Source organism: Podarcis erhardii, assembly GCF_964252035.2.
Source record: "Podarcis erhardii genome assembly, chromosome: W".
Lineage (NCBI taxonomy): Eukaryota > Metazoa > Chordata > Lepidosauria > Squamata > Lacertidae > Podarcis > Podarcis erhardii.
The window spans coordinates 10610522-10636058 of NC_138506.1; the positions used below are offsets into that span (position 1 = coordinate 10610522).

At 49.3% G+C, this 25537-nt stretch overlaps 1 protein-coding gene across 2 annotated transcripts in view; it reads right to left on the reverse strand.

The window, feature by feature from the left end:
* LOC309333232 (motile sperm domain-containing protein 1-like) overlaps nucleotides 1–18070 on the reverse strand; it is a 42464-nt gene extending 24394 nt beyond the window's left edge. For both annotated transcript variants that reach the window (XM_081846658.1, XM_081846657.1), the window contains exons 1-2: nucleotides 17808–18070; nucleotides 4292–4367 (exon numbers count right to left, since the gene is read on the reverse strand). In XM_081846658.1, the coding sequence (XP_081702784.1) occupies nucleotides 4292–4367; nucleotides 17808–17961 (230 nt within the window). In that variant the 5' untranslated portion in view covers nucleotides 17962–18070. The remainder of the gene's footprint in view (nucleotides 1–4291; nucleotides 4368–17807) is intronic.
* Between the last annotated feature and the right edge of the window lie 7467 nt (nucleotides 18071–25537).

Genomic DNA, 25537 nt, shown 5'->3' on the forward strand with positions numbered 1-25537 from the left:
AACAGAGAGGCTAGCACGGGGGCCCACCAGGTCGCATTGGTTTTAAAAAGTTCCGCTGGTATACAGTCGATTCCGGGGGCTTTCCCATGCTTTAGTTGGTCAATCAGTAGGTGAGTCTCTGTTGTTGAGACTGCTGACCATGGCTGTATCTGGTCTTCCGGTATGTCTAATGTATAGGACTCATCGCTAGATTCCTCGTAAAGATTATGGAAGTGTGTTTCCCAGGCTTTCATTGATATGCAGCAGGATAGTTGTGATAGGCCCCTATCCGGTTGTACAGCAACGATTCTCCAGAATAATGATGGGTTACTGGAATTGGAGGCCTCTATCAGTTGCTGCCATAATAACTTCATTGCGTACCATAATAACTTCATTGCGTACAAACTTAAAGCTTTTGCAGATGATCTAGTACTGACATTACAGGAGCCAGAATCTAGTACAAAAAGGGTATTGGAATTGATTCAAGAATTTGGTCAAGTGGCAGGATTTAAGTTGAACAAGTTAAAAACTAAGGTTCTTGAGAAAAATTTAACACCGATGGAGAAAGAGAGGTTTCAGAAGGAGACAGGTTTAACACTGGTAAAGAAGGTAAAATATCTGGGGGTTAATATGACTGCTAAGAATGTGAACTTGTTTAAAGATAACTATGAGAAATGTTGGTCAGAAGTGAAAAAGGATCTTGAAATATGGTCAAGTTTGAAGCTTTCCTTGTTTGGTCGAATCGCTGCTATAAAGATGAATGTATTGCCAAGAATGTTGTTTTTGTTTCAATCATTGCAAATTTTGGACAAGATGGACTGTTTCAAGAAGTTCCAGTTACAGATAGGTAGCCGTGTTGGTCTGCCATAGTCAAAACAAAACAAATTCCTTCCAGTAGCACCTTAAAGACCAACTAAGTCAGTTCTTGGTATGAGCTTTCGTGTGCATGCACACTTCTTCAGATACACTGAAACAGAAGTTTCCAGACCCTTCTATATAGTGAGAAGGTGGGGAGGGGTATTACTCAGAAGGGTGGTGGGAATGGGTGATTGGCAGATAGCTGTGATGAGCCTGTTGACGACTCTTAACGACTGCAATAGGTCTTACAGGAAAAAGCAAGGGGTGAAAAGGTGAAAAATGGCTTTGTCATGTATAATGAGATAAGAATCCAAGGTCTTTGTTCAGACCAGGTTTCTCCATGGTTTTGAGTTTGGTGATAAGTTGTAATTCAGCAGCTTCTCTTTCCAGTCTATTTCTGAAATTCCTTTGTAGTAAAACAGCTACTTTGAGATCTTGTATACTTTATTCTTACGCCAAAGAATAAACGGACATAAATCGGACATCAGGAATCACAAGACAGAGAAACCAGTAGGAGAACATTTCAATCTCCCAGGACATTCTATACAGCTACTTTGAGATCTTGTATAGAATGTCCTGGGAGATTGAAATGTTCTCCTACTGGTTTCTCTGTCTTGTGATTCCTGATGTCCGATTTATGTCCGTTTATTCTTTGGCGTAAGAATAAAGTATACAAGATCTCAAAGTAGCTGTTTTACTACAAAGGAATTTCAGAAATAGACTGGAAAGAGAAGCTGCTGAATTACAACTTATCACCAAACTCAAAACCATGGAGAAACCTGGTCTGAACAAAGACCTTGGATTCTTATCTCATTATACATGACAAAGCCATTTTTCACCTTTTCACCCCTTGCTTTTTCCTGTAAGACCTATTGCAGTCGTTAAGAGTCGTCAACAGGCTCATCACAGCTATCTGCCAATCACCCATTCCCACCACCCTTCTGAGTAATACCCCTCCCCACCTTCTCACTCCCCACCTTCTCACTATATACTCACCCTTCTGAGTAATACCCCTCCCCACCTTCTCACTATATAGAAGGGTCTGGAAACTTCTGTTTCAGTGTATCTGAAGAAGTGTGCATGCACACGAAAGCTCATACCAAGAACTGACTTAGTTGGTCTTTAAGGTGCTACTGGAAGGAATTTGTTTTGTTTCAAGAAGTGGCAGAGAGATATCTCTAGATTTGTCTGGCAGGGCAAGAAGCCCAGAATAAAATTTAAGATACTAACTGATGCAAAGGATAGAGGTGGATTTGCCCTGCCAAACCTTAAACTCTATTATGAATCAGCAGCATTTTGCTGGCTGAAAGAATGGCTGCTTCTTGAGAACACAGACATTTTGGACTTAGAAGGTTTTAACAATGTTTTTGGGTGGCATGCATATTTGTGGTATGACAAGGTTAAAGCACATAAAGCATTTAAAAACCATATTGTTAGAAGAGCATTGTTCAATGTCTGGATAAGGTATAAAGACTTACTTGAAAGTAAAACCCCAAGGTGGTTATCACCGATGGAAGCAAAGGCTCTGAAAAAACTCAATATGGAGGCCAATTGGCCAAAATATTGGGAGATTCTGGAACAGGAGGGTGACAAATTGAAATTGCTGAGTTTTGAGAAATTAAAGGATAAAGTGCGAGATTGGCTTCATTATTTTCAAATAAGGGAGGCCTACAATTTGGATTAAAAAATTGGCTTCCAGGTGGAAAAATCAAAATTGGAAACAGAATTGTTAGAACCCAAAACTAAGATACTATCAAGAATGTATAACTTGCTGTTGAAATGGAATACTCAGGATGAAACGGTAAAATCTGCTATGATCAAATGGGCACAAGATGTTGGACATAACATTATGTTTGCTGACTGGGAACAGTTGTGGACCACAGGTATGAAATTTACGGCATGTAATGCCTTACGAGAGAATATTATGAAAATGATATACATGACACCAGTCAAGCTTGCAAAAATCTACCATTTGCCCGATAATAAATGCTGGAAATGTAAAGAGACTGAAGGTACATTCTTTCACCTTTGGTGGACGTGCCCAAGGATTAAGGCTTTCTGGGAGACGATTTATAATGAAATGAAAAAGGTATTTAAATATACTTTCCTGAAGAAACCAGAGGCCTTTCTCCTGGGCATGGTCGGCCAATTGGTGCCAAAGAAGGACAGAACTTTCTTTATGTATGCCACAGCAGCAGCAAGAATACTTATCGCAAAGTATTGGAAGACAGAAGATCTACCCACCCTGGAAGATTGGCAGATGAAAGTAATGGACTATATGGAATTGGCGGGAATGACGGGCAGAATCCGAGACCAGGGAGAAGAGTTGGTGGAAGAAGATTGGAAGAAATTTAAAGATTATTTACAGAAACATTGTAAAATTATTGAATGTTAAAATGATGTTGGAACGAAACGAAGTGGTCTTAGCAATAAGGTTAAAAGGAATATGTAAAAAGGGATAGATATTAGATGAAAATTTGAAATTATAATATGTGAAGACAAAGAATTAAGAGAAAATAGAGAGGGTATGGATTTGCTGAATTAAATATTTGAATTGGAATACAAAAAAGGGAGGTGTGAGGAAGTCATGAAAATAAGTAAATGAACTGTAAGATATAGAAAGAGGGATTTGTTTTTAAATGTTTTTGTTTTTCTTAGTGTTTGTATTTTTTGTGTTTTCTTTTTACCATTTTTGTAACTTTTTTCTTGTGGAAACTTTAATAAATATTACTTTAAAAAAAAAAATGAAGAAGAGCGCCTGCACATAAAAGCTTAGACCCAGAGCAAACTGAGTTGGTCTCTAAGGTGCTACTAGACAATTTTTATTTTTTTATTATTTCAGCTATTTTTGTTCACCTGCATAATCTCCCTTGCTTTTTCCTGCCGGACTAATTGCAGTCATTCACAGTCGCCCACAGGTTGACCATTGAGTTCTACTACCCTTTGTAGAAAAACCCCGCCCCACCCTCCCACTATATATCACGGCCTGGTAATAATAACAACAAATAATAAACTTTGATTTGTATCCCTCCCTCCCCGGCCAAAACCAGGCTCAGGGCAGCTAACATCAAATATGTAACAATGGTATCAAATTAAAATCCAATTAGATGGCTTTCTGCAGGATTAGGGTTGGGAACAGTAAACGCTCATCAGGCCCAACTATTTGCGCTGCTCTTATATGGGCCTGGGAGGCCTCTTTTCATACTAGTCCTTATACAGACTTCAGTTTCCGTGTATCTGAAGAACTGCGCATGCACACGAAAGCTCAGACCCTGAACAAACTTCATTGGTCTCTACGTTCCTCCTGGACCATTTTTCTTTATTTTCCCCACCCTGAGATGTCTTGATAAGGGTGGACTATACATCTAATAAAGGGAAGATCGGCCTCTGGAAGGCAGGTTAGTGGTTGCTATTCATTACAAGCCAACAAACCCCAAAGCAGCTTTTTACTCACATGTCAACGCAGCACTGAGGCTTCACCGCACCCACTGCATCAACCACAATGTATTTATTTGGGGTTGTGCAAAGAACTGAAAGAAAAGAAAAAGGGCCGTCATTCGATGTCAGCCAATTGCCAGGAACTGGCACAGAAGCGAAGCTCAACATCAGGCACAGGCAAACTCCGGCCCTCCAGTTGTTTTGGGACTACAACTCCCATCATCCCCAGCTAATGGGATCAGTGGTCAGGGGTGGTGGGAATTGTAGCCCCAAACATCTGGAGGGACAGATTTTGCCTATGACTGCTCTACATTTTTTCGTCATTTACTTCACCTACCGCAGGGATGGCCCAACTCGGCCCCCCAGCTGCTTTGGACTTCAATTCCCATCATCCCTGACCACTTTTTTAATAAGGTGTTATGTACTGAGTCGAATAGGATCCAAACTGCAGCAGTCTGATTGGTCCTAGAACAATAGGATCCAAAAGGCAGCAGTCTGATTGGTCCTAGAACAATAGGATTCAGAATGCAGCAGTCTGATTGGTCCTAGAACAATGCAGCAGTATGATTGGTTGGCAGGAACCACCCAATCATGCTCCAGATTGAAGTGAATCCACAACCTGATTGGTTTACAGTACAATTCCGGAATTAGCCAATCATGTGCAGCCCATTGTGTAAATAATGTATATAAGGCAGATACTTTGAGGGGACTTTCATTCATTCCTCCTCACCACTATGAGCTGAATAAAGAGCATGAAATCACTTTGCGACTCCGAGTATATTTCACTGGCGACGAGGATGGGATCCCGCTGAGCTGACTGCCACACACAGCACCGCAGCACCGCCACCTGCCGCACCGCTGCCTCGCACCGTGTATCCAGGCTTCAGCTCCGGGACACAAGGAACTCAGAATGGCAACTGACAGCAACTTCTCGCCATTCAACCCAGCATCTGGAGACTGGGAAGCGTACGCCTCCCGTTTCACCTTCCTCCTAGAAGCCAAAGGGGTCACCGATGATGAAGACGCTAAGAAGAGGGCAATATTCTTCAGCGTCTGCGGAGAGGAGACATTTGAAATCGCCCGGGCTCTCCTTGCGCCTGAAGACGTTGCTACTGTTCCATACAAAACAATAATGGAACAGCTGAAGGGGCACTTTTCGCCACAGCCCTCAGTGGTGGCTCGTCGAAATGCCTTCTACGCAAAGCGGCAAGCCCCTGGGGAAACCATAACTGGGTTTGTGACCTCTCTCCGCCAAGCCGCCCGGTTCTGCAACTTCTCAGAGCTGGAGAACATGCTTCGTGACCGCCTCGTCGGTGGCCTGAGGGATGAGAAGCTGCAACGACGCCTCTACGCTAAGAAGAACCTAACGTTCCAGGTCGCTCTGGAGGAGGCCCTGGCAACGGAAGCTGCCGAGAGGTCGACACAAGAGGCACGGCCGAGCCAACCGTCCCAACCGAGGGTCCACCATGAAGACCTCACCGACGACTCAGGATCTGACAGGGAGGAGGTGCACCGAGTACAGCAGCGCACTCAAGCAGCCCACATACCACAGCTGCCTCGACGAGAAGGAGGGAACTGCGCAAGCTGTGGAGAAAGTCATGAGAGGAGGACCTGCCGTTTCCGCAATGCAGAGTGCAGACAGTGCAGAAAATCGGGACACATCGCCCGGGTGTGTCGGGCTCGGCCCACCCGACACCAGGCATCAGACGACCAATCCAAGAACCCCAGGTCCCGGGGCCCAACGCACCAAGGCAACTCGACAGAGCTCACGGACTTCCAGGTATACCAGTTGCCCCACCCCAACATAGAGAAAATTTATGTAGAGGTACAGATAGAGGGGGCCCCATGCCGCATGGAGCTTGACACGGGTTCAACTCTATCCATAATCTCGGCAAGGACCTTAAGGAAACTGTGTCCTACTGGGGGTCCCAAACTCAGGCCGGCCCCATTCACCCTCCGGGACTTCCAGAAACGTAAGGTCCCCACAATGGGGGTGGGGACCTTCAGGGTGCAATACCGAGGGCGGACGCGGCAACTGGACTTGCTTGTGGTCAAGGGCCCCTACATTAGCTTACTGGGATTGGCATGGTTTGGACCACTGGGGCTAGCTGTCACCGGGGTGAACCACACTAGCTTACAAGTGGACGTGGACGCCATATGCAAGGAATTTCCGGGGGTTTTCGATGGGAAATTGGGACAGTATACGGGCCCCCCCATTGCTCTACAGCTTGACCCCGCAGTACGACCAGTCAGGCTCAAGGCCCGCCGGGTCCCGTTCGCTCTGAAACCCCGTATAGACGAGGAATTGGACCGGCTCGTGGAGCAAGGAGTGCTGGAACCGGTACCTAATGCCCCCTGGGAAACCCCAATCGTCACACCTGTCAAGCCTAATGGCTCAGTCCGCATCTGCGCAGACTACAAATGTACCATAAACAAGGCCCTCACGGCCCATGCATACCCAGTGCCAGTGGTCAGCCATGTCCTTGCCACCCTGGCTGGGTCGAAAATTTTTGGCAAGCTGGACTTGGCCCAAGCATATCAACAGCTGCCAGTAGATGAGGCAACAGCAGAGGCACAGACGATTGTGACGCACAGAGGAGCATTCAGGGTAAAGCGGCTGCAATTCGGTGTCAGCGTGGCACCAGGCATATTCCAGAATCTAATGGACTCTCTCCTTAAAGGGATTCCTGGCATCACCCCCTTCTTCGATGATGTGTTGATTGCCGGGCCCACACCAGAGGAGTTTGAGGACCGCCTCCGCACCGTTCTGCACCGTTTCCAGACAGCGGGTCTCAAGGTAAAGCGGGAAAAATGTCTACTAGGAGTGCCCCAGGTGGACTTTCTGGGATTCATGGTGGACGCAGAAGGGGTCCACCCGACTGGGGACAAGGTACGGGCCATTTGTGATGCCCCAGCGCCCAGGAACAAGACTGAACTTCAGGCCTTCTGGGGACTATTGAACTTTTACCATTCCTTCCTTCCCCACAAGGCGGCGGTAGCGGAGCCCCTACACAGACTCCTGGACAAGCGGGCCCCTTGGGTGTGGGGCCATCGCCAGGAGGCCGCATTCCAGGCAGTCAAGGACTTGCTTGTCTCAAACTCGGTCTTGGCACACTTCGACGAGAAGCTGCCGGTGGTGCTAGCATGCGACGCCTCACCCTATGGCATTGGCGCTGTCCTGGGACACCAACTCCCAGATGGAAGAGAGGTACCGGTGGCATACTTTTCCCAGACACTCAACGCAACCGAGCGGAACTACTCACAAATCGACAAGGAGGGCCTGGCAATCGTGAAGGGAGTAAAAAAATTCCATGATTTCTTGTATGGGCGGCCCTTCACCGTGGTGACTGACCACAAACCGTTGCTTGGCTTGTTTGCCCCCGAAAAGCAGACCCCCCAAGTGCTGTCTCCTCGTGTCCTCAGGTGGTCAATTTTCCTTGCCAGCTACCAGTATGCACTGATTCACCGCCCTGGGAAGGCGATGGGCCATGCGGACGCCCTCAGCAGGCTACCACTACCAGAAACAGGCCCCGACCCGGCACCTGCACAAGAGGTTATGAGCCTGGAGCTGCTTCCCGACCGCCTGTGCTGGACCCGGGGGAAAGGTACCTTGAGCGTAGTCTGAGTCCACACGAAGAGGGGCGAGGTCCGAGGCGGAGAGCCGGGCGGGGAACAGGAACGCTGGAACAGGAGGCCGAGCAGGGTACAGGAACACCGGATGGTCAGGAACAGGAGGCCGAGCAGGGAACAGGAGCACCGGATGGTCAGGAACAGGAGGCCAAGCAGGGATCAAGAACACAGGAAGGTCCAAAGCCAACAACGACGTTGCTCCCGCAACCTGGGACCGGGCTGACTGGGCTTTTATCCTCTTCTAAGGCCAGGGGCGGTCCCGGCCCCCAGGAGCCCCGCCTCCTCTGGCCTTAAGGCGAGCACTCCTCCTGGGAGCAACCAGTTCCCTTCGCCTCTCTGCCCTAAGCCTCTGCAGATCAGGAGAGGCCGAAGGGTTACTGGGCCCTGGAGGAGGCTCACCTGTAGCCACTGAGTCCTCAAGCCCCTCTGGGGCCTGAAGGGTTTCACCTGGGGCCAGCTCCTGGTGCTCTGCCACAGGTGCAGGCTCTTCAGCATCTAGGCCTTGCCCCAGTTCAGCCGGCCCTGGAGGCGGGGACTCCTGTGCAGGCTGGGATTCCTCTGGTTCATCCTCTGAATCGGAATCCCAGGCCATCACACCATCCCCCCCTCCCAGGCCCCCCCCTCAACCGAGGGTCCGGACCCGGCTTGCCGGGGTACGTCGCATGGAACTCTCGGAGGCAGGCAGGTGCGTGGACGTTGGCCGCTGGTTCCCAGGAACGGTCCTCCGGTCCGTACCCCTTCCAGTCAATGAGATACTGCAGCTTTCCCCTGCGGTATCGGGAGTCCAGGATGCGTTCCACCTCGTACTCAGGCTCTCCCTGAACCAACACTGGCTGCGGTCGGGGACGGTTCGGGTGGAACTCGTCGGGTGGGGCCACTGGACTCAGAAGGGACCTGTGGAAGACCGGGTGAACCTTCAGGGTTGCGGGTAACCGGAGACAGAATGCCACAGGAGAGACTTGGTCCACGATAGGGAACGGGCCGGTGAATCGGGCGTCCAACTTCCGCGAAGGTCGAGAAGGGTGGAGGTGGCGAGTGGAGAGCCAAACCAGGTCACCGACGCGAAGTTCCGGCCCCACCTGGCGGTGGCGGTCGGCCTGGGCTTTGTACGCTTCCTTGGCCTGGTGCAGTTGCTCCACCAAAAGCTGTTGCTGGGACTGGAGCTCTTGAAGCCACTCCGTCACCGCCGGGACCGCGGATGCCGGCAGCACATCTGGAAACAGCCGTGGATGATAACCGTAACTGGCCTGGAACGGGGTCTGCTGGGTGGACGCATTCACCGCGTTGTTGTAGGCGAACTCCGCCAATGCCAGGTGGTCGACCCAGTCATCCTGCTGGTAGCTGCAGTAACACCGGAGGTACTGCTCCAGCACCGCGTTCGCCCGTTCCGTCTGGCCATCGGTCTGTGGGTGGTAGGCCGACGAGAGGCAGACCTCTGTCCCGAGGGTCTGGTGTAATGCTCGCCAGAACCGGGATGTGAACTGAACGCCCCGGTCGGACACCACGCGCTCAGGTAGGCCATGCAGGCGGAAGACATGCTGAAGGTACAGCTGAGCGGTTTCCTTGGCTGTGGGTACAGATGGGCAGGGGGTGCAGTGCACCATCTTGGTGAAATGGTCGGAGAAAACTAGGAGGCAGGTACAACCACGAGACGGGGGTAAGTCCACTACAAAGTCCAACGAAACCGTGTGCCAAGGGCGTGGTGGAACTGGCAATGGCTGAAGTAGGCCGGGGGGTCGCCCGGTAGGGCCCTTGGCGCGCCGGCAGACATCACAACCAGCAACGTATCGAGCCACGTCAGCCTTCAGGCGGGGCCACCAAAACTCACGACTGACCAGATGGGTGGTCCGATACCGTCCAAAGTGCCCCGCTGCTGGGGCATCATGGGCCATCCGGAGAACCTCCAGCCGCAGTGGCCCTGGCGGGATGTACAGACGACCGTGGTGCAGCAGAAGGCCCTGATGCAGGACCAGCCCCGGATACTGTGGGCTGGACCCTTCAGCCAGCTCCTGGAGTCGTTCCTGGGCCCAAGCGTCGACCCGCTGCTGTTTCCGCACCCGAGCCTGCAGTGGCTCCGCCTCCTGGGTGGCCAGGAATGCAGCTGGAGGTAGGATCGTGGTGGGTTCTGCTTGCTGTACCGTGTCTGAGTTGTCTTCAGGTTTCCGGGACAGGGCATCCGCCTTCTGGTTCTGAGAGCTAGGGATGTAGCGGATCCGGAACTGGAACCGGGAAAAGAACAACGCCCACCGGATCTGCCTTTGGTTCAGCTTGCGGGTGGTCTGGAGGTACTCCAGGTTCCGGTGGTCGGTTCTCACCTCCACCGGATGTCGTGCCCCCTCAAGATGGTGGCGCCAGACCTCAAAGGCCACCTTGATGGCCAGTAGTTCCCGCTCCCACACAGTATAGTTACGCTCCGCTGGTAGGAGCTGGCGGGAATAGAAGGCACAGGGTAAGAGTGGCGCTTCAGGTCCATTCTGTTGAGACAAGACGGCACCGAGAGCCGTACTGGAGGCGTCGGTCTCCACCACAAAGGGTCGAGAGGGGTCAGGATGTTGTAAGATTGGCGCCCTCTGGAAACAGGCCTTCAACCCCTGAAACGCCTCCTCTGCCTCCTTGTCCCAGGAAAACGGCGTCTTTGGGCGCAGTAGCCGGGTCAACGGGGTGGTGCGATGAGCATAATCTGCGATGAAGGTCCGGTAGTAGTTGGCGAACCCCAGGAAACGCTGTAGGTCCTTGCGGTTCCGGGGTGCCGCCCATTCTCGAACCGCTGCCACCTTCCCAGGGTCCATCTGCACCCCATCTGGAGAGAGCCGGTGTCCAAGGAAGTCCACAGTCCGCTGATGGAACTCGCACTTGCTGAGCTTTGCGTACAAACGGTGCTCACGCAAGCGCTGCAGCACGGTCCGGACATGTCCCTCATGGCGAGCCGGGTCACGGGAGTAAACCAGTATGTCATCCAAGTACACCACCACGTACTTGTCTAACAAGTCCTGGAACACGTGGTTGATGTAGCGTTGGAACACAGCAGGCGCGTTGCACAAACCGAAAGGCATAACCAAGTATTCGAACTGCCCGTACCGGGTCCCAAATGCTGTCTTCCACTCATCCCCGGCTCGGATCCGAATCAAGTTGTAGGCCCCCCGGAGGTCCAGCTTGGTGAACACCTGTGCCCCTTGCACCCGCTCCAGCAACTCCGAGATAAGGGGCAAGGGGTACCGGTCTGGGATGGTAATTTTGTTCAGGGCTCGGTAATCATGGCAAGGGCGAAGTTCCCCACATTTCTTCTTAACAAAGAGCACTGGTGCCGCGGTAGGCGAGGTGGAAGGCCTAATGAACCCACGCTCCAGGTTCTTGCGCAAGAAGTCCTGCAAAGCCTCGCGCTCTGGCTCTGTTAGAGAATATAAGCGACTCACTGGTAAGGGCGCTCCGGGCTGGAGGTCTATGCCGCAGTCAAAAGGCCGATGCGGCGGCAGCTGGTCTGCCCCCCGTTCCTCGAACACGTCCTGGTAGTCCTGGTACACGGCTGGGAGCGTGGGTGCTGCCTCCTCCGTGGGCGCGGCCGCCAGCGTCTCGGATTGAGCATGGGAACATGGGTCTGGGAAGTGCACAGTCCGTTTGACCCAGTCAATCTGAACGTTGTGAGCTTCCAGCCAGTCCATCCCGAGCACGAGGGGGAACCGGGGCATAGAGGCAATGTCCAAAGTTCGCAACTCCCGGTGCTGCTGGAGACACAGGACCAGGGGCTGGGTCTCCTGAGTAACGGCTCCTGAACGTAGAAGCCGTCCGTCAATTGCTTCCACCTGGACCGGTTCTGGCTTGTTCCGAAGTGGCACCTGATGATGGGCAGCAAAAGCAGCGTCCATATAAGAACGGGTTGCTCCTGAATCCACCAAAGCATGGGTAAGAATCCAGGGCCCACCTGGAGGGTATAAACGTACCGGAACCATAAGATGTTGCAAGTCCATTGGTGCGGGCCCATTCTGCGCTGTTTGGGACCCCCGGTAGCTAGGGCCATCAGCTACTGGGGGTTGGCGGTTTCCCTGCGGCTGGCGTTTCTCAGGGCAGGACCGAGCGTAGTGTCCACTTCCGCCACAGTAGAGACATAGATTCCCCTCCCGACGCCGCACCTTCTCTGCGGGGGAAAGGCGTGGCCGCACTGCCCCGAGCTGCATAGGCTCCTCCGATAACTCAGTTGTGACCGTGGGGCTGCCGGAAGAAACTGGTGCCGAGAACTGGAGGTGTCGTCGGCCCCGGGCCTGGCGACGATCCTCCAGCCGGTCGTCTATCTGTAGACTCCGTTGAATGAGAGTGTCTAGCGTGGTGGGGCGTTCCATTGTGGCCAGCTGGTCCAGTATCTCGTCCGAAAGCCCTTCGAGATACTGGTCCCGCAATGCCGAGTCGTTCCAGGTCAAGTCCTGTGCCAACAGCCGAAACTCCGTGGTATATGCGGCCACCGTGGACTCGCCCTGTTTCAACTGCCGAATCGCCCGGTTGGCTTGACTCCCTTTCTGGGGGTTGCCGAACGCGGCCTCCAAAAGATTGCAAAACCCCGTAGAGTCTGCCAGCAAGGGGGAGTCTTGCCTGAGTAGCGGCAACGCCCACTTGGCCGCCTGGTCCTTTAACAAACTAATCAAAAAGTGCACCTTGGTGCGGTCGTCAGGGAAGTTCCGGGCTCGCCCCTGAATATACAGCTTGGCTTGGGCGAGGAACATGGGAAAGCTGGCCGGGGCTCCATCAAATTTCTCGGGCAAAGCCACTGGGTACTTGCCAGGAGCCGGGGCGTCGGCCCCAGGAGCCGGTAGGGCTTCCAAGCGCTGCTGAAGTGCCGTAACCGCGTCGCTGAGCTGCTGCACGGTGTGAGTCAAGGCCTGGTTCTTCTGGGCCAAAGCCACCAGCGCAGCCACCTGGTCAGCCATGGCCTCTGGCTCTTCCCGAACGCACCCCAACGAAGGGGGAGTGCGGGTGTTGCGGGAGCAAACTGTGCTGGACCCGGGGGAAAGGTACCTTGAGCGTAGTCTGAGTCCACACGAAGAGGGGCGAGGTCCGAGGCGGAGAGCCGGGCGGGGAACAGGAACGCTGGAACAGGAGGCCGAGCAGGGTACAGGAACACCGGATGGTCAGGAACAGGAGGCCGAGCAGGGAACAGGAGCACCGGATGGTCAGGAACAGGAGGCCAAGCAGGGATCAAGAACACAGGAAGGTCCAAAGCCAACAACGACGTTGCTCCCGCAACCTGGGACCGGGCTGACTGGGCTTTTATCCTCTTCTAAGGCCAGGGGCGGTCCCGGCCCCCAGGAGCCCCGCCTCCTCTGGCCTTAAGGCGAGCACTCCTCCTGGGAGCAACCAGTTCCCTTCGCCTCTCTGCCCTAAGCCTCTGCAGATCAGGAGAGGCCGAAGGGTTACTGGGCCCTGGAGGAGGCTCACCTGTAGCCACTGAGTCCTCAAGCCCCTCTGGGGCCTGAAGGGTTTCACCTGGGGCCAGCTCCTGGTGCTCTGCCACAGGTGCAGGCTCTTCAGCATCTAGGCCTTGCCCCAGTTCAGCCGGCCCTGGAGGCGGGGACTCCTGTGCAGGCTGGGATTCCTCTGGTTCATCCTCTGAATCGGAATCCCAGGCCATCACACCGCCCCATTCAGGCACAAGAAGTTGCACACCATTCCAAGAAAGATAGGGTCATCTCCCGGGTCCTGGACTGGGTGTGGAGGGGATGGTCCAGCAGCAGCCCCGGGCCAGAATTCGCCAGCTACACAACCCGCAAACATGAACTGTCGGCCCACAAGGGGTGCCTGTTATGGGGAAGCAGGGTCGTTGTTCCCCAGCCCCTCCGCAAAAGGGTCCTCACAGCCCTACACGAGACACACCCAGGGGTAGTAAGAATGAAGGCCCTTGCCAGGAGTTATGTGTGGTGGCCGGGGATCGACGGAGAGATAGAGGCCTGGGTCAAACACTGCCAGGCCTGCCAAGAATCCCGCCCAGATCCCCCAAGGGCCCCAGTCCAGTCCTGGGAGTCTGCCCGAGCACCATGGTCACGCCTGCATGTGGACTTCGCTGGCCCCTTTCAGGGGAAAACATTCTTCATAGTGGTGGACTCCTACACCAAATGGCTGGAAGTCGCACTGGTACCATCCACTTCTACATCCGCAGCCATCCGGGTACTACGCAGGCTGTTTGCAACGCACGGGCTCCCTGACACTCTCGTCTCAGACAACGGGACTGCATTTACGTCAGGAGAATTCCAAACCTTCACAGCGCAGAACGCCATCCGCCACATCCGTTCGGCGCCATTCCACCCTGCCACCAATGGCCAAGCAGAACGCATGGTGCGGACCACCAAGGACACCCTTCGCCGCATGATGCAAGGGGATTGGGAGTACCGCCTTGCCACATTCCTTCTAGCACAGCACAGCACCCCCAGCTCAACGACTGGCCGGAGCCCCGCTGAACTACTAATGGGTCGGCGCCTTGCAATCAGATTGGACCGCCTTCACCCCGATAGAGCTCAGGATGAGGTAGGGGTGGGGGAAGGCAGGAACCCCCGGACCTTCGAGGCCCAGGACCCAGTGTACGCAAAGAATTTTGGGGCAGGCCCTGCATGGGTACCCGCCACAGTCACCAGGGTCACTGGCCCCGTGTCGTACGAGGTGCTAACGGATGGGGGGGCAATGCTGGCGCCGCCACTGTGACCAGATACGACGACGATTCCCGGGAGAAAACCAGGAGGAGGAGGACAGGTCAGAGGAGTCCCAGGGGAACAGTGGGGCAGTGAGGCCCATAGAGCAGCAGGGGCCAGCAGGAGAGGCAGAACCAGTAAATACAGAGAGGTCCCGGGAGGCCGAAAGGACACCGGAACCAGAACCACGACTGAGCGAGCCGGTTGCGCCAGACCAAACAGCCCCATCACAGCCAGCATCCTTGGAACACGAGCCAGAACCAGAACCCCGGACCAGGGAACACCCCAGGCCGCAACGCACACGTAGGCCGCCAGCGTACCTTGAGGACTATGAATGCGACCTCCCGGGCAGGACTGGAACTTAGAGGGGAGGGGTGTTATGTACTGAGTCGAATAGGATCCAAACTGCAGCAGTCTGATTGGTCCTAGAACAATAGGATCCAAAAGGCAGCAGTCTGATTGGTCCTAGAACAATAGGATTCAGAATGCAGCAGTCTGATTGGTCCTAGAACAATGCAGCAGTATGATTGGTTGGCAGGAACCACCCAATCATGCTCCAGATTGAAGTGAATCCACAACCTGATTGCTTTACAGTACAATTCCGGAATTAGCCAATCATGTGCAGCCCATTGTGTAAATAATGTATATAAGGCAGATACTTTGAGGGGACTTTCATTCATTCCTCCTCACCACTATGAGCTGAATAAAGAGCATGAAATCACTTTGCGACTCCGAGTATATTTCAAAAGAATTTATTGAAAAAGCAAAGTCTTAAAATACATGCAATACCAGCAAACAAACATAAAAATTATTGAGAGTATACATAAAAAATAACAAAAATAAAGGAAAAAGAGAGGGAGAGGGAAAAAAGAAAAGAAAAGAAGAATAAATGAATAGAGTAAAAAAATAGTAATAGCTCATATTTTAGTCAGCAAAGAAAAGAAACTTCCAACTATACCCATGGTACTAATTTTCAAATAAACTATTATTTACAGTTACACAACGTTGTTTTTCGTTAACTGTTGGGGAAACGCTGAAGACCATTGTAATTTCAAGGAGCTAGATGACATGCCTCTTTCCCTTTACATTACTGGTTTTAAATTTGCCGATTCATGCTGGTATAACTTGTTTTCCACACACCTGTGTCAGGAGTTTCCTGGGTCTCCTGTGTTCTAGGTGCTGATTGGCTAGTGGGGAGGATACCCAATTGCACTGAATTGGGTTGGAGACGCTCAGCTGCTCCGCATTCCTGTTGAGTCACAACCCAGGCTGATCATGAGTGATCCCTGCTAACCAGGTGCAGTCAATCAAAGTTGGCTATAAAAGCTGTAGGTTGAAGGGGCTCACAGAGCTTCTTCACAGATTGAGGTACCAGATACTGTTGGCTGGGGCCTCTCTTGCTGCTCTACCTGGAGCTCCAGGCAGCTGAAGGGGAGATTGTGTGTGACTTCTGTCAGGTATGCTGTAATTTGTGTTTTGTATGCCTACAATTCGGGGGGGAATCGCGCCACTCCTTGGTGTGTGGAGTGCCTCAGGGTGCGATTCTCTCCCCGATGCTTTTTAACATCTTTATGCGCCCCCTCGCCCAGCTTGTCCGGAGTTTTGGGCTGGGTTGCCATCAGTATGCCGATGACACCCAACTCTATCTGTTGATGGATGGCCATCCTGACTCGGCCCCCGATACACTGGCGAGATGCCTGGAAGCTGTGGCTGGATGGTTACGTGGGAGCCGGTTGAAGTTAAATCCTTCGAAGACAGAGGTCCTCTGGCTGGGGCGGGATGATATGGGATTGAGGGGGCAACTCCCATCTCTTGCGGGGGTGCAATTAGTGCCAGCACCGTCCGTTAAGAGTTTGGGTGTAATCTTCGATACCTCCCTCTCTATGGAGGCGCAGATTACAGCTATAACAAAGGCGGCATTTTTTCATCTCCGCCAAGCTAAGCAGTTGGCCCCTTATCTCTCTCGCCCTGACCTAGCCACTGTGATCCATGCGACGGTCACCTCCAGACTGGATTATTGTAACTCGCTCTACGTGGGGCTGCCCTTAAGACTGACCCAGAAACTCCAGCGGGTGCAGAATGCCGCGGCGAGACTCCTTATGGGGTCTTCGCTGCGAGATCACATTCAACCGGTACTATACCAGCTGCACTGGCTCCCGGTGGAGTACAGGATCAGGTTTAAGGTGCTGGTTTTAACCTTTAAAGCCCTATACGGCCTAGGACCCTCGTACCTACGGGACCGCCTCTCCTGGTATGCCCCACAGAGAAACCTACGGTCTGCAAATAATAACATCCTCAAGGTCCCAGGCCTCAGAGAGGTTAGGCTGGCCTCAACTAGAGCCAGGGCCTTCTCGGCTGCGGCTCCAATCTGGTGGAACGCTCTGTCACAAGTGACTAGGGCCCTGCGGGACCTGACATCCTTCCGCAGGGCCTGCAAGACAGAGTTGTTCCACCAGGCCTTTGGTCAGGGCGCAGCCTGACTCCCTCCTCTGGCAACCTGCTTAGAATCTTGCTTAATTAGTTGCCATTAATTTGATTTTAATTGATTTTTATAATGTAATATTTTTAGAATGTGTGAATATCTGATGGTTTGATTGTTGATTGTTGTTAGCCGCCCTGAGCCCGGCTTCGGCTGGGGAGGGCGGGATATAAATAAAATTTATTATTATTATTATTATTATTATTATTATTACTGCTATCTGTTAACCTTATGCAAATAAAGTATTACTTATTCTGCATCCACTGGTGTGTTTATTGGCTCCAGATCTACAAAGAACCCTGTCCTTGGCAGAACATTAACTTAATCTAACTTTATCTAACGTGTACTTTGTATTACAACGCTCATTCAATATCCTCCAGAAAACTTTTACTATTGCAGTACCCTTTGAGATATTACTTATTAACCAATCCTTATTTACTTATTGTTTTGTATTTCCTCTTCCTGACCCTGTTCTCCTTGCTAATTGTAAGTACTCTTATCAATTTGGCTTGCCATTCAGTCTTTGAGGGGACATCATCCCTGACCACTGGCCCTGTGAGTTAGGGATGATGGGAGTTGTTGTCCCAAAACAGCTGGAAGGCCAAGTTGAGCCATGCCTGATCTAGACTCCCAAGTTAGTGTAAACCACCCAGGGACTTTCAGGCAAAAGGCAGGTCAGAAAGTGAATAAAAGGAAGTTGAGGCAATCCCTCCTCCCCAAGCAAGCCCTTCAGTTGAATTGTACCTGAGACGCACCTTTGAATTTTAAGGCAAATTCATAGGGGTTATAGAGAGTCAACACCTGTTTGTGGGTTGACTGGTCGTCCGCGTAAAAGATAAGCTCCGTGGGGAACAGGAATACGGGAAGGGTTCCTTCCACTAACTCTGGCTGCCGTTTTTGCTGCTGCATTGGCCCCAAGTCATCCTCCCCGCTGCGCCTTCTGCTCACAGGACCGCTTCGTCTCCCCAAGCGTCTTGTCAGAGCAATTTAGGAATCCGAAAGCATTTTGGCAAACCTATAGGCAGAAAAACAACAACGGTAAAGGTCAAAGGCTCTGGTTCGGATACTTTGGCAGCCAGGTGGATATATATTAATATATAGCAAGCTTCCTAAACCTTGGCCCTCCAGATGTTTTGAGACTACAATTCCCATCATCCCTGACAACTGGTCCTGCTAGCTAGGGATCATGGGAGTTGTAGGCCAAAAACATCTGGAGGGCTGAGTTTGAGGAAGCCTGATATATAGAAACAATCATAATATTGTTCATAGTTGTTTCAAATGGAGGACTTCTTGTTTCACAGCTCGTACTCTTGGCCACTATACTCCATACCGCTATTAATAAAATTTGGCCCTCCAGCTGTTTTAGGACTACAACTCCCATCATCCCTAGCCAACAGCACCAGTGGCCAGGGATGATGGGCATTGTAGTCCCAAAAAACCTAAGAGGGGGTCATCCCTGACACAACTCCGGGAACTCCGCCACGGGAGAAGGAGGCGCTGCCCACCACTGCCCAGGATCCCCAAGGCGAGAGAGTGTGACCGCCAAAGGCATGACGACGACGACGACGACCCCCCCCCCAAAAAAGCCAGGCCCTCCTCGCCCTCAGCGAGGGTCGCCTGCTTCTTCGAGAGCCATTTCCCCCAGGAAGCCCCCCCCCAACGGCCCGAGACCCCCGATCGCCGCCCCACCCCCGCAGAGGAGCGCAGCGCAGCTCCTTCCCCTCAAGCCCGAGGAGACCCGCTTTTGTTTCGGGGTCGGGTCGCCTCGCAGCTGTTTCAGGACTACAACTCCCATCAAGGAGCAAGAGGTGAGGGATGGTGGGAATGGTAGTCCCCAAACAGGCCCCTCAGCAGGAAGGAAACCCCTGAGGGCATTCCTGGGGGGCGGCAAACCCCCGCTCCCTGCCCTCACTCAACCCTCGGACAGACCCGCCGCCGCCTCTGGGCTCTTTCGGTCACCAAGCGCTGCCTCTCCGACTCTCTCCCTCGGCTCAGCAGACGGGCCCGCCCATTTCCCCGCCCCTTTTTGTGTCACCAGTCGATAGGGCTGCTGGGAATGTGAAGCGAGAGGCGGGAAAAGGGCGCGAGAGGCGGTGCCTCTTCTCGACGTCCTTGGGCGGCAGGGGGCGGGGCGGTGGGTGGAGCTTCCCCGACGCGTGCACAGAGAGGATGGGTGGCCTGCCCATCGTCGCTTGCTGCGGTGATGGGAATAATGGCTGTTGTTTCTGTGGAGGCTGCGGATGTGCGTTTCCCTCGCCCGGCTCATCCAGAAAGAGGGTCGTCCTCTACCCGCCTCTCACGGTATGTAGTGAAAAACGACAATAAAATACGTGCGCGCGCACACACACAGAATCGCAGGTTGGCTGGCGAATGGTGGCCGTCCAGCTGTTTTGGGACTACAACTGCCTTCATCGCTAGCTCACAGGAGGGTCTGGGTTAAAGGCGGATCTAGACGGATCCTCATGGATCCTCCCCTATTTTAAAAATAACCCCAACAAATGCAGTGTCAAATCACACCTGGAAGGCACGCCTACAGACTGGACTATAAAAACGTGGATCCAACACTTTGCCGCGCTGCAGCACCACAAAAACATGGATCCGAGGCATGGATCCTCATGAATTCATATGATTTTTATATTGAAACAAAATAAAAACAACATGATACTGTAGACCACTTCTTAGTCTGTAGGCAGAACCAAAAAAATCACGCATCCACTGTTTTGTGGTGCCGCAATGGCACAAAAACATGGTTACAAAACACGGATCCTCATGGATCCTCATGATTTCTGCACTAGATCAGCCCAAAGTCACCATCATTTCAAATATCATGGCCATGGGCACAGCATCCACCACAAAAAATCACGGATCCATGGCTTCCTGGCCACTCCATGGTCCAAAAACATGGTTTTGAAGCATGGATCCTCATGGGTCCTCATGATTTTTGCACTAGATCAGCCCAAAGTCACCATCGGATCAAACATCATGGCCATGGGCACAGCATCCACCACAAAAAATCATGGATCCATGGCTTCCTGTTTCGTGGTGCCACAATGGCACAAAAACATGGTTACAAAACACGGATCCCATGGATCCTCATGATTTCTGCACTAGATCAGCCCAAAGTCACCATCATTTCAAACATCATGGCCATGGGCACAGCATCCACCACAAAAAATCACGGATCCATGGCTTCCTGGTCGTACCATGGCCCCAAAACGTGGTTTTGAAGCACGGATCCTCATGGATCCTCATGATTTCTCCACTAGATCAGCCCAAAGTCACCATCATTTCAAATATCATGGCCATGGGCACAGCATCCATCACAAAAACTCAGATCCACGGCTTCCTGGCCACTCCATGGTCCAAAAACATGGTTTTGAAGCATGGATCCTCATGATTTTTGCATTGGGCCACCCCTAAATCACCATCAAATCACACATCATAGCCAGGGGCACATCCTGCAACACAAAAAACTCAGATCCATGGCTTCCTGGTCGTACCATGGAACAAAAACGTGGATCCTTATGGATCCTCACCACAAAAATCATGAGTTGCACTACAAAAATCACAAAAATGCCCTAAATGTCTCCACTGGAAAATTATTATTAGAGCCGAAAAGAGAATATATGACTATATATAGTACCAAGATATGGTTCATATTCAAGAACAGATCAAATACATGCCAAAGTATTAAAGAGGAGAAAAAATATGAAACTGCTTACATACTGTCAACTAATATCCAGATTCAAGAAAAACTGTATGGCAAACATTTTTTAAAAAATTATTTTTATTGAGATTTTCAGTTAAACAGAAAACAGAAAACAAACCAGAACAAACAATCAAAAACTACCGTATTTTTCGCCCTATAGGACGCACTTTTTCCCCTCCAAAAATGAAGGGGAAATGTGTGTGCATCGTATGGGGCAAATGCAGGCTCTCCAGGCTTCGCGGACCTCTCCGCAAGCAGCGGGAGCGCTCCCGCTGCTTGCGGAGAGTTGCCTGCGTGCTGAAGCCTGCGCGCGCTGAGATCAGCGCGTCCAGGCTTCGCGGACCTCTCAGCAAGCAGCGGGAGCCAGCGCTGGGCTCCCACAGCTTGCAGAGAGCTGCCTGTTTGGGGGCTGGGGTCGGGGGAAGCTCGGGCGGGGGGGGGGGGAAATAATTCCCCCCCCTTTATTTCCCCCCAAAAAAACTAGGTGTGCCTTATGGGACGGTGCGTCCTATAGGGCGAAAAATACGGTAAAACAAACACTTAAGAATCGTTCTTTGGTACCATCATCTTATTTACATTGCGTTGGATCACACCTCGACTTCCTTCCTATCCCGTTGCGGTTTTCTTGGTATACTTCTACTCTTACAGTTTCTGTTCCAATTATGTACACGTCACAAGGTTTACGTTAAGCCTACTGTAGTTTTTAAATTTCTACAATTACTTTCAGTATATTGTCACAAATTTACTCCATTCGTCAATAAACTTTGTACCTTCTTGGTGTCTAATTTTATGTGTCGTTCTTGCTAATTCTGCGTATTCAAATAATTTTACTTGCCAATCCATAACCGTAGGGATCTCTGCTGATTTCCATTTTTGAGCTATCAATACCCTGGCCGCCACCGTCGCATATTGAAACAATCTCTGATCTTCCTTTTTAATTTCGTCACCTATTATTCCTAACAAAAATGCCTCCGGTTTTTTTGAAAAAGTATATCTGGAAATTTTCTTTAATATAAGCTCCCAAATTTTTTTCATTTCCTCACAAACCCACCACATATGGTAAAGATCCCCATCCTTCTGCTTACATTTCCAGCATGTGTTTCCAATTTTATACATTTCCCCCAATTTTATACATTTCCCCCAATTTTACCTGTGTGATGTACCATCGGTACATCATTTTCTCCAGGTTTTCTCTTAATGTGACGCATGCCGTGAACTTCATTCCTTTATTCCATAGCCTCACCCACTTGTCGTACTCTATGTTATATCCAAAATCAATTGCCCATTTTACCATCACCTCCTTTATCAACTCATCTTTTGTATCCCATTCTAACAAAAAATTATACATCTTAGATAAAAGTTTGGTTTTTCCTTCTAGAATTTCTATCTGATATTTAGATTTTTTCTCATTCATCCCCAATTTTTTATCTTCATTCCAAAGTGCATTTATCTGGTGGTCTTTTTTTTTTTTTTTAATTTTTTTTAATAAATATTTATTAAAGTTTTTAAATATAAATGCACAAATAATAAACAATCTTACTTCTATCACAGACATAGTTTCATCACTTCTTTGGACTCCCTCACGTCTCCCGCTCCCATTTACATCGTTAAAAGTTTTTTCCAAACAAATTATCAACTTGTTTACAATCTCATGTCCACTCATTCAAATATAATCTAACACTTCTTCCAAAAAATTTTATATTTTCTTTAGTCTCACTTATCATCAAATTTCAAATCTAATTTAGTGGTGGCCAGTTTTTTATAATCTAGCATCCTTCTTAACATTCAACCAAATTACAATGTTTTTGTAGATACTTCTTGAATTTCTCCCAGTCTTCCTCCATCTTCTCTTCTCCCAGGTCACGGATTCTGCCAGTCATCTCGGCCAGTTGCATATAGTCCATCAGTTGCATCTGCCACTCTTCCAGTGTGGGTAGATCTTGAGTTTTCCAGTTTTTTGCGATAAGAATCCTTGCTGCCGTTGTTGCATACATAAAGAATGTTCGGTCCTTCTTTAACACCTTCTGGCCGACAATACCCAGAAGGAAGGCCTCTGGTTTCTTAGTGAAGGTATACTTAAATACCTTTTTCAGCTCATTATATATCATTTCCCAGAAGACCTTCACCTTAGGGCATGTCCACCAGAGGTGAAAGAATGTTCCTTCATTTTCTTTACATTTCCAACATTTATTATCAGACGAATGGTATATTTTGGCAAGTTTAACTGGGGTCATGTACCATCTATATATCATTTTCATTACATTTTCCTTCAGAGCATTACATGCGGTGAAGTTCAGCCCAGTGGTCCACAACCTTTCCCAGTCCTCAAACATAATATTATGCCCAATGTCCTGTGCCCATTTTATCATAGCCGATTTAACCATTTCGTCTTGTGTATTCCATTTTAACAGCAAGTTATACATTCTAGATAATACCTTAGTCTTTGGTTCTAACAATTCTGTTTCCAACTTCGATTTCTCCACCTGGAACCCTAACTTTTTATCGTTTTTAAAAACTTCTTTAATCTGAGCATAATGTAACCAGTCTCGCACCTTATCCTTCATTTTCTCTAAACTCTGCAATTTCCAATTGTCTCCATCTTTTTCTAATATTTCCCAATATTTTGGCCATTTGGCCTCCATATTGGGTCTTTTTAGGGCCTTAGCCTCCAGAGGTGAGAGCCACCTTGGAGTTTTATTTTCCAGTAAGTCTTTGTATTTTGTCCAGACATTAAACACTGCTTTCCTGACAATATGGTTCTTAAAGGCCTTATTGATCTTAACTTTATCATACCATAAGTATGCATGCCAACCAAAAGCATTGTTAAAACCTTCCAAGTCCAACACGTCAGTGTCTTCGAGAAGTAGCCAGTCTTTTAGCCAGCAAAAAGCTGCGGCTTCATAGTACAACTTTAAGTCTGGCAGGGCAAAGCCCCCTCTTTCTTTCGCATCTGTTAATATCTTAAACTTAATTCTGGGCTTTTTGCCCTGCCAGACAAATCTGGATATATCTTTCTGCCACTTCCGGAAGCACTCCGTTTTGTCCACAATCTGTAATGTTTGAAACAAAAACAACATTTTTGGCAATACATTCATCTTGATAGCAGCAATTCGGCCTAACAAAGAAAGCTTCAATTTTGTCCAACTATCCAAGTCTCTCTTAATTTCAGACCAACATTTTTCATAATTATCCTTAAATAGACTCAGGTTTTTTGCTGTTATGTTTACCCCTAGGTATTTTACTTTTTTAACCATAGTTAGTTCTGTTTCTCTCTGAAACCTTTCCGACTCTATATCTGTCAAACATTTATCTGGTGGTCTTGTAGCCAACCTGTCAATCTATCTTTCAATTCCTCATAAGTTCTAATCTTCCAACCTTTTTCTGTTTTTACCAATAAATCTTCATATGTTAACCTTTTCCCCTCCATGTTCAATTTTTTTATTGTTAAAATATCTACCGGGGATAACCACCAATGGGGTGTTTCTTTCTAGAAGTTTTTTGTTTTTCTCCCAAACTTCGTACAGGGCTCCTCTAAAAATATGATTTGAAAAACCTTTGTCAACCTTTTCTTTGTTGAGCCACAAGTAAGCATGCCAGCCATATCTATTATTAAAGCCTTCTAAGTCCAACAAGTCCGAATTTTCTAAAACAATCCACTCTTTAAGCCAACATAAACAGGAAGCTTCATAGTATAATCTTAGATTTGTTTTTTTTAATTTTTTATTGATTTTCAGTTTTAAAACAAACAAAACAAACAAAACACCAACAAACAAAAACATACACACATGTATAATTTCAAATCCATAATTTCATAAACCTTCTTTCTCGGACTTCCCCATACCTCACCCTCTCTGCATCCTTATTTTACAGTTTTTCAGCAACCCCTTAGTCCAATTATATATATAACTTATTCATTCTCTATTTCATCTTGGTTCATCAAATAATTTCCGCTGCAATTCTGCATCTTCCTTTCCCTGACATTTTAGCATTCATCAATTTTACAATAATTCTTAAGATAAACTTTAAATTTCTTCCAATCTTCTTCCACCGTCTCTTTCTCTTGGTCACGGATTCTGCCGGTCATTTCTGCCAGTCCCATAAAGTCAATCACTTTCGTCTGCCATTCTTCCAGTGTAGGTAATTATTGCATCTTCCAATACTTTGCTAAAAGTATCCTTGCTGCCGTGGTAGCATACAAAAAGAAGATCTTGTCCTTTCTTGACACCAGTTGGCCAACCATGCCCAAGAGAAATGCCTCTGGTTTCTTATGAAAAGTACATTTAAGTACCTTCTTAATTTCATTATAAATCATTTCCCAGAAGGCCTTAATCTTTGGGCAGGTCCACCAAAGGTGAAAAAAGGTACCTTCAGTTTCATTACATTTCCAGCATTTATTGTTGGGCAAATGATAAATCTTAGCAAGCTTGACTGGGGTCATGTACCACCTATAAATCATTTTCATAATATTTTCTCTTAAGGCATTACATGCCGTAAATTTAATACCGGTGGTCCATAACTGTTCCCAGTCAGCAAACATAATGTCATGACCAATGTCCTGTGCCCATTTAATCATAGCTGATTTGACTGTCTCATCTATTGTGTTCCACTTCAGCAGCAAATTGTACATTCTTGATAAATTCTTAGTATTGGGTTCTAACAATTCTGTTTCTAGTTTCGATCTCTCCACCTGGAAGCCAAGTTTCCTGTCTTGTTTAAAAGTCTCCATTATTTGATAATAATGGAGCCAATCTCGTACCTTGGACTTTATTTTCTCAA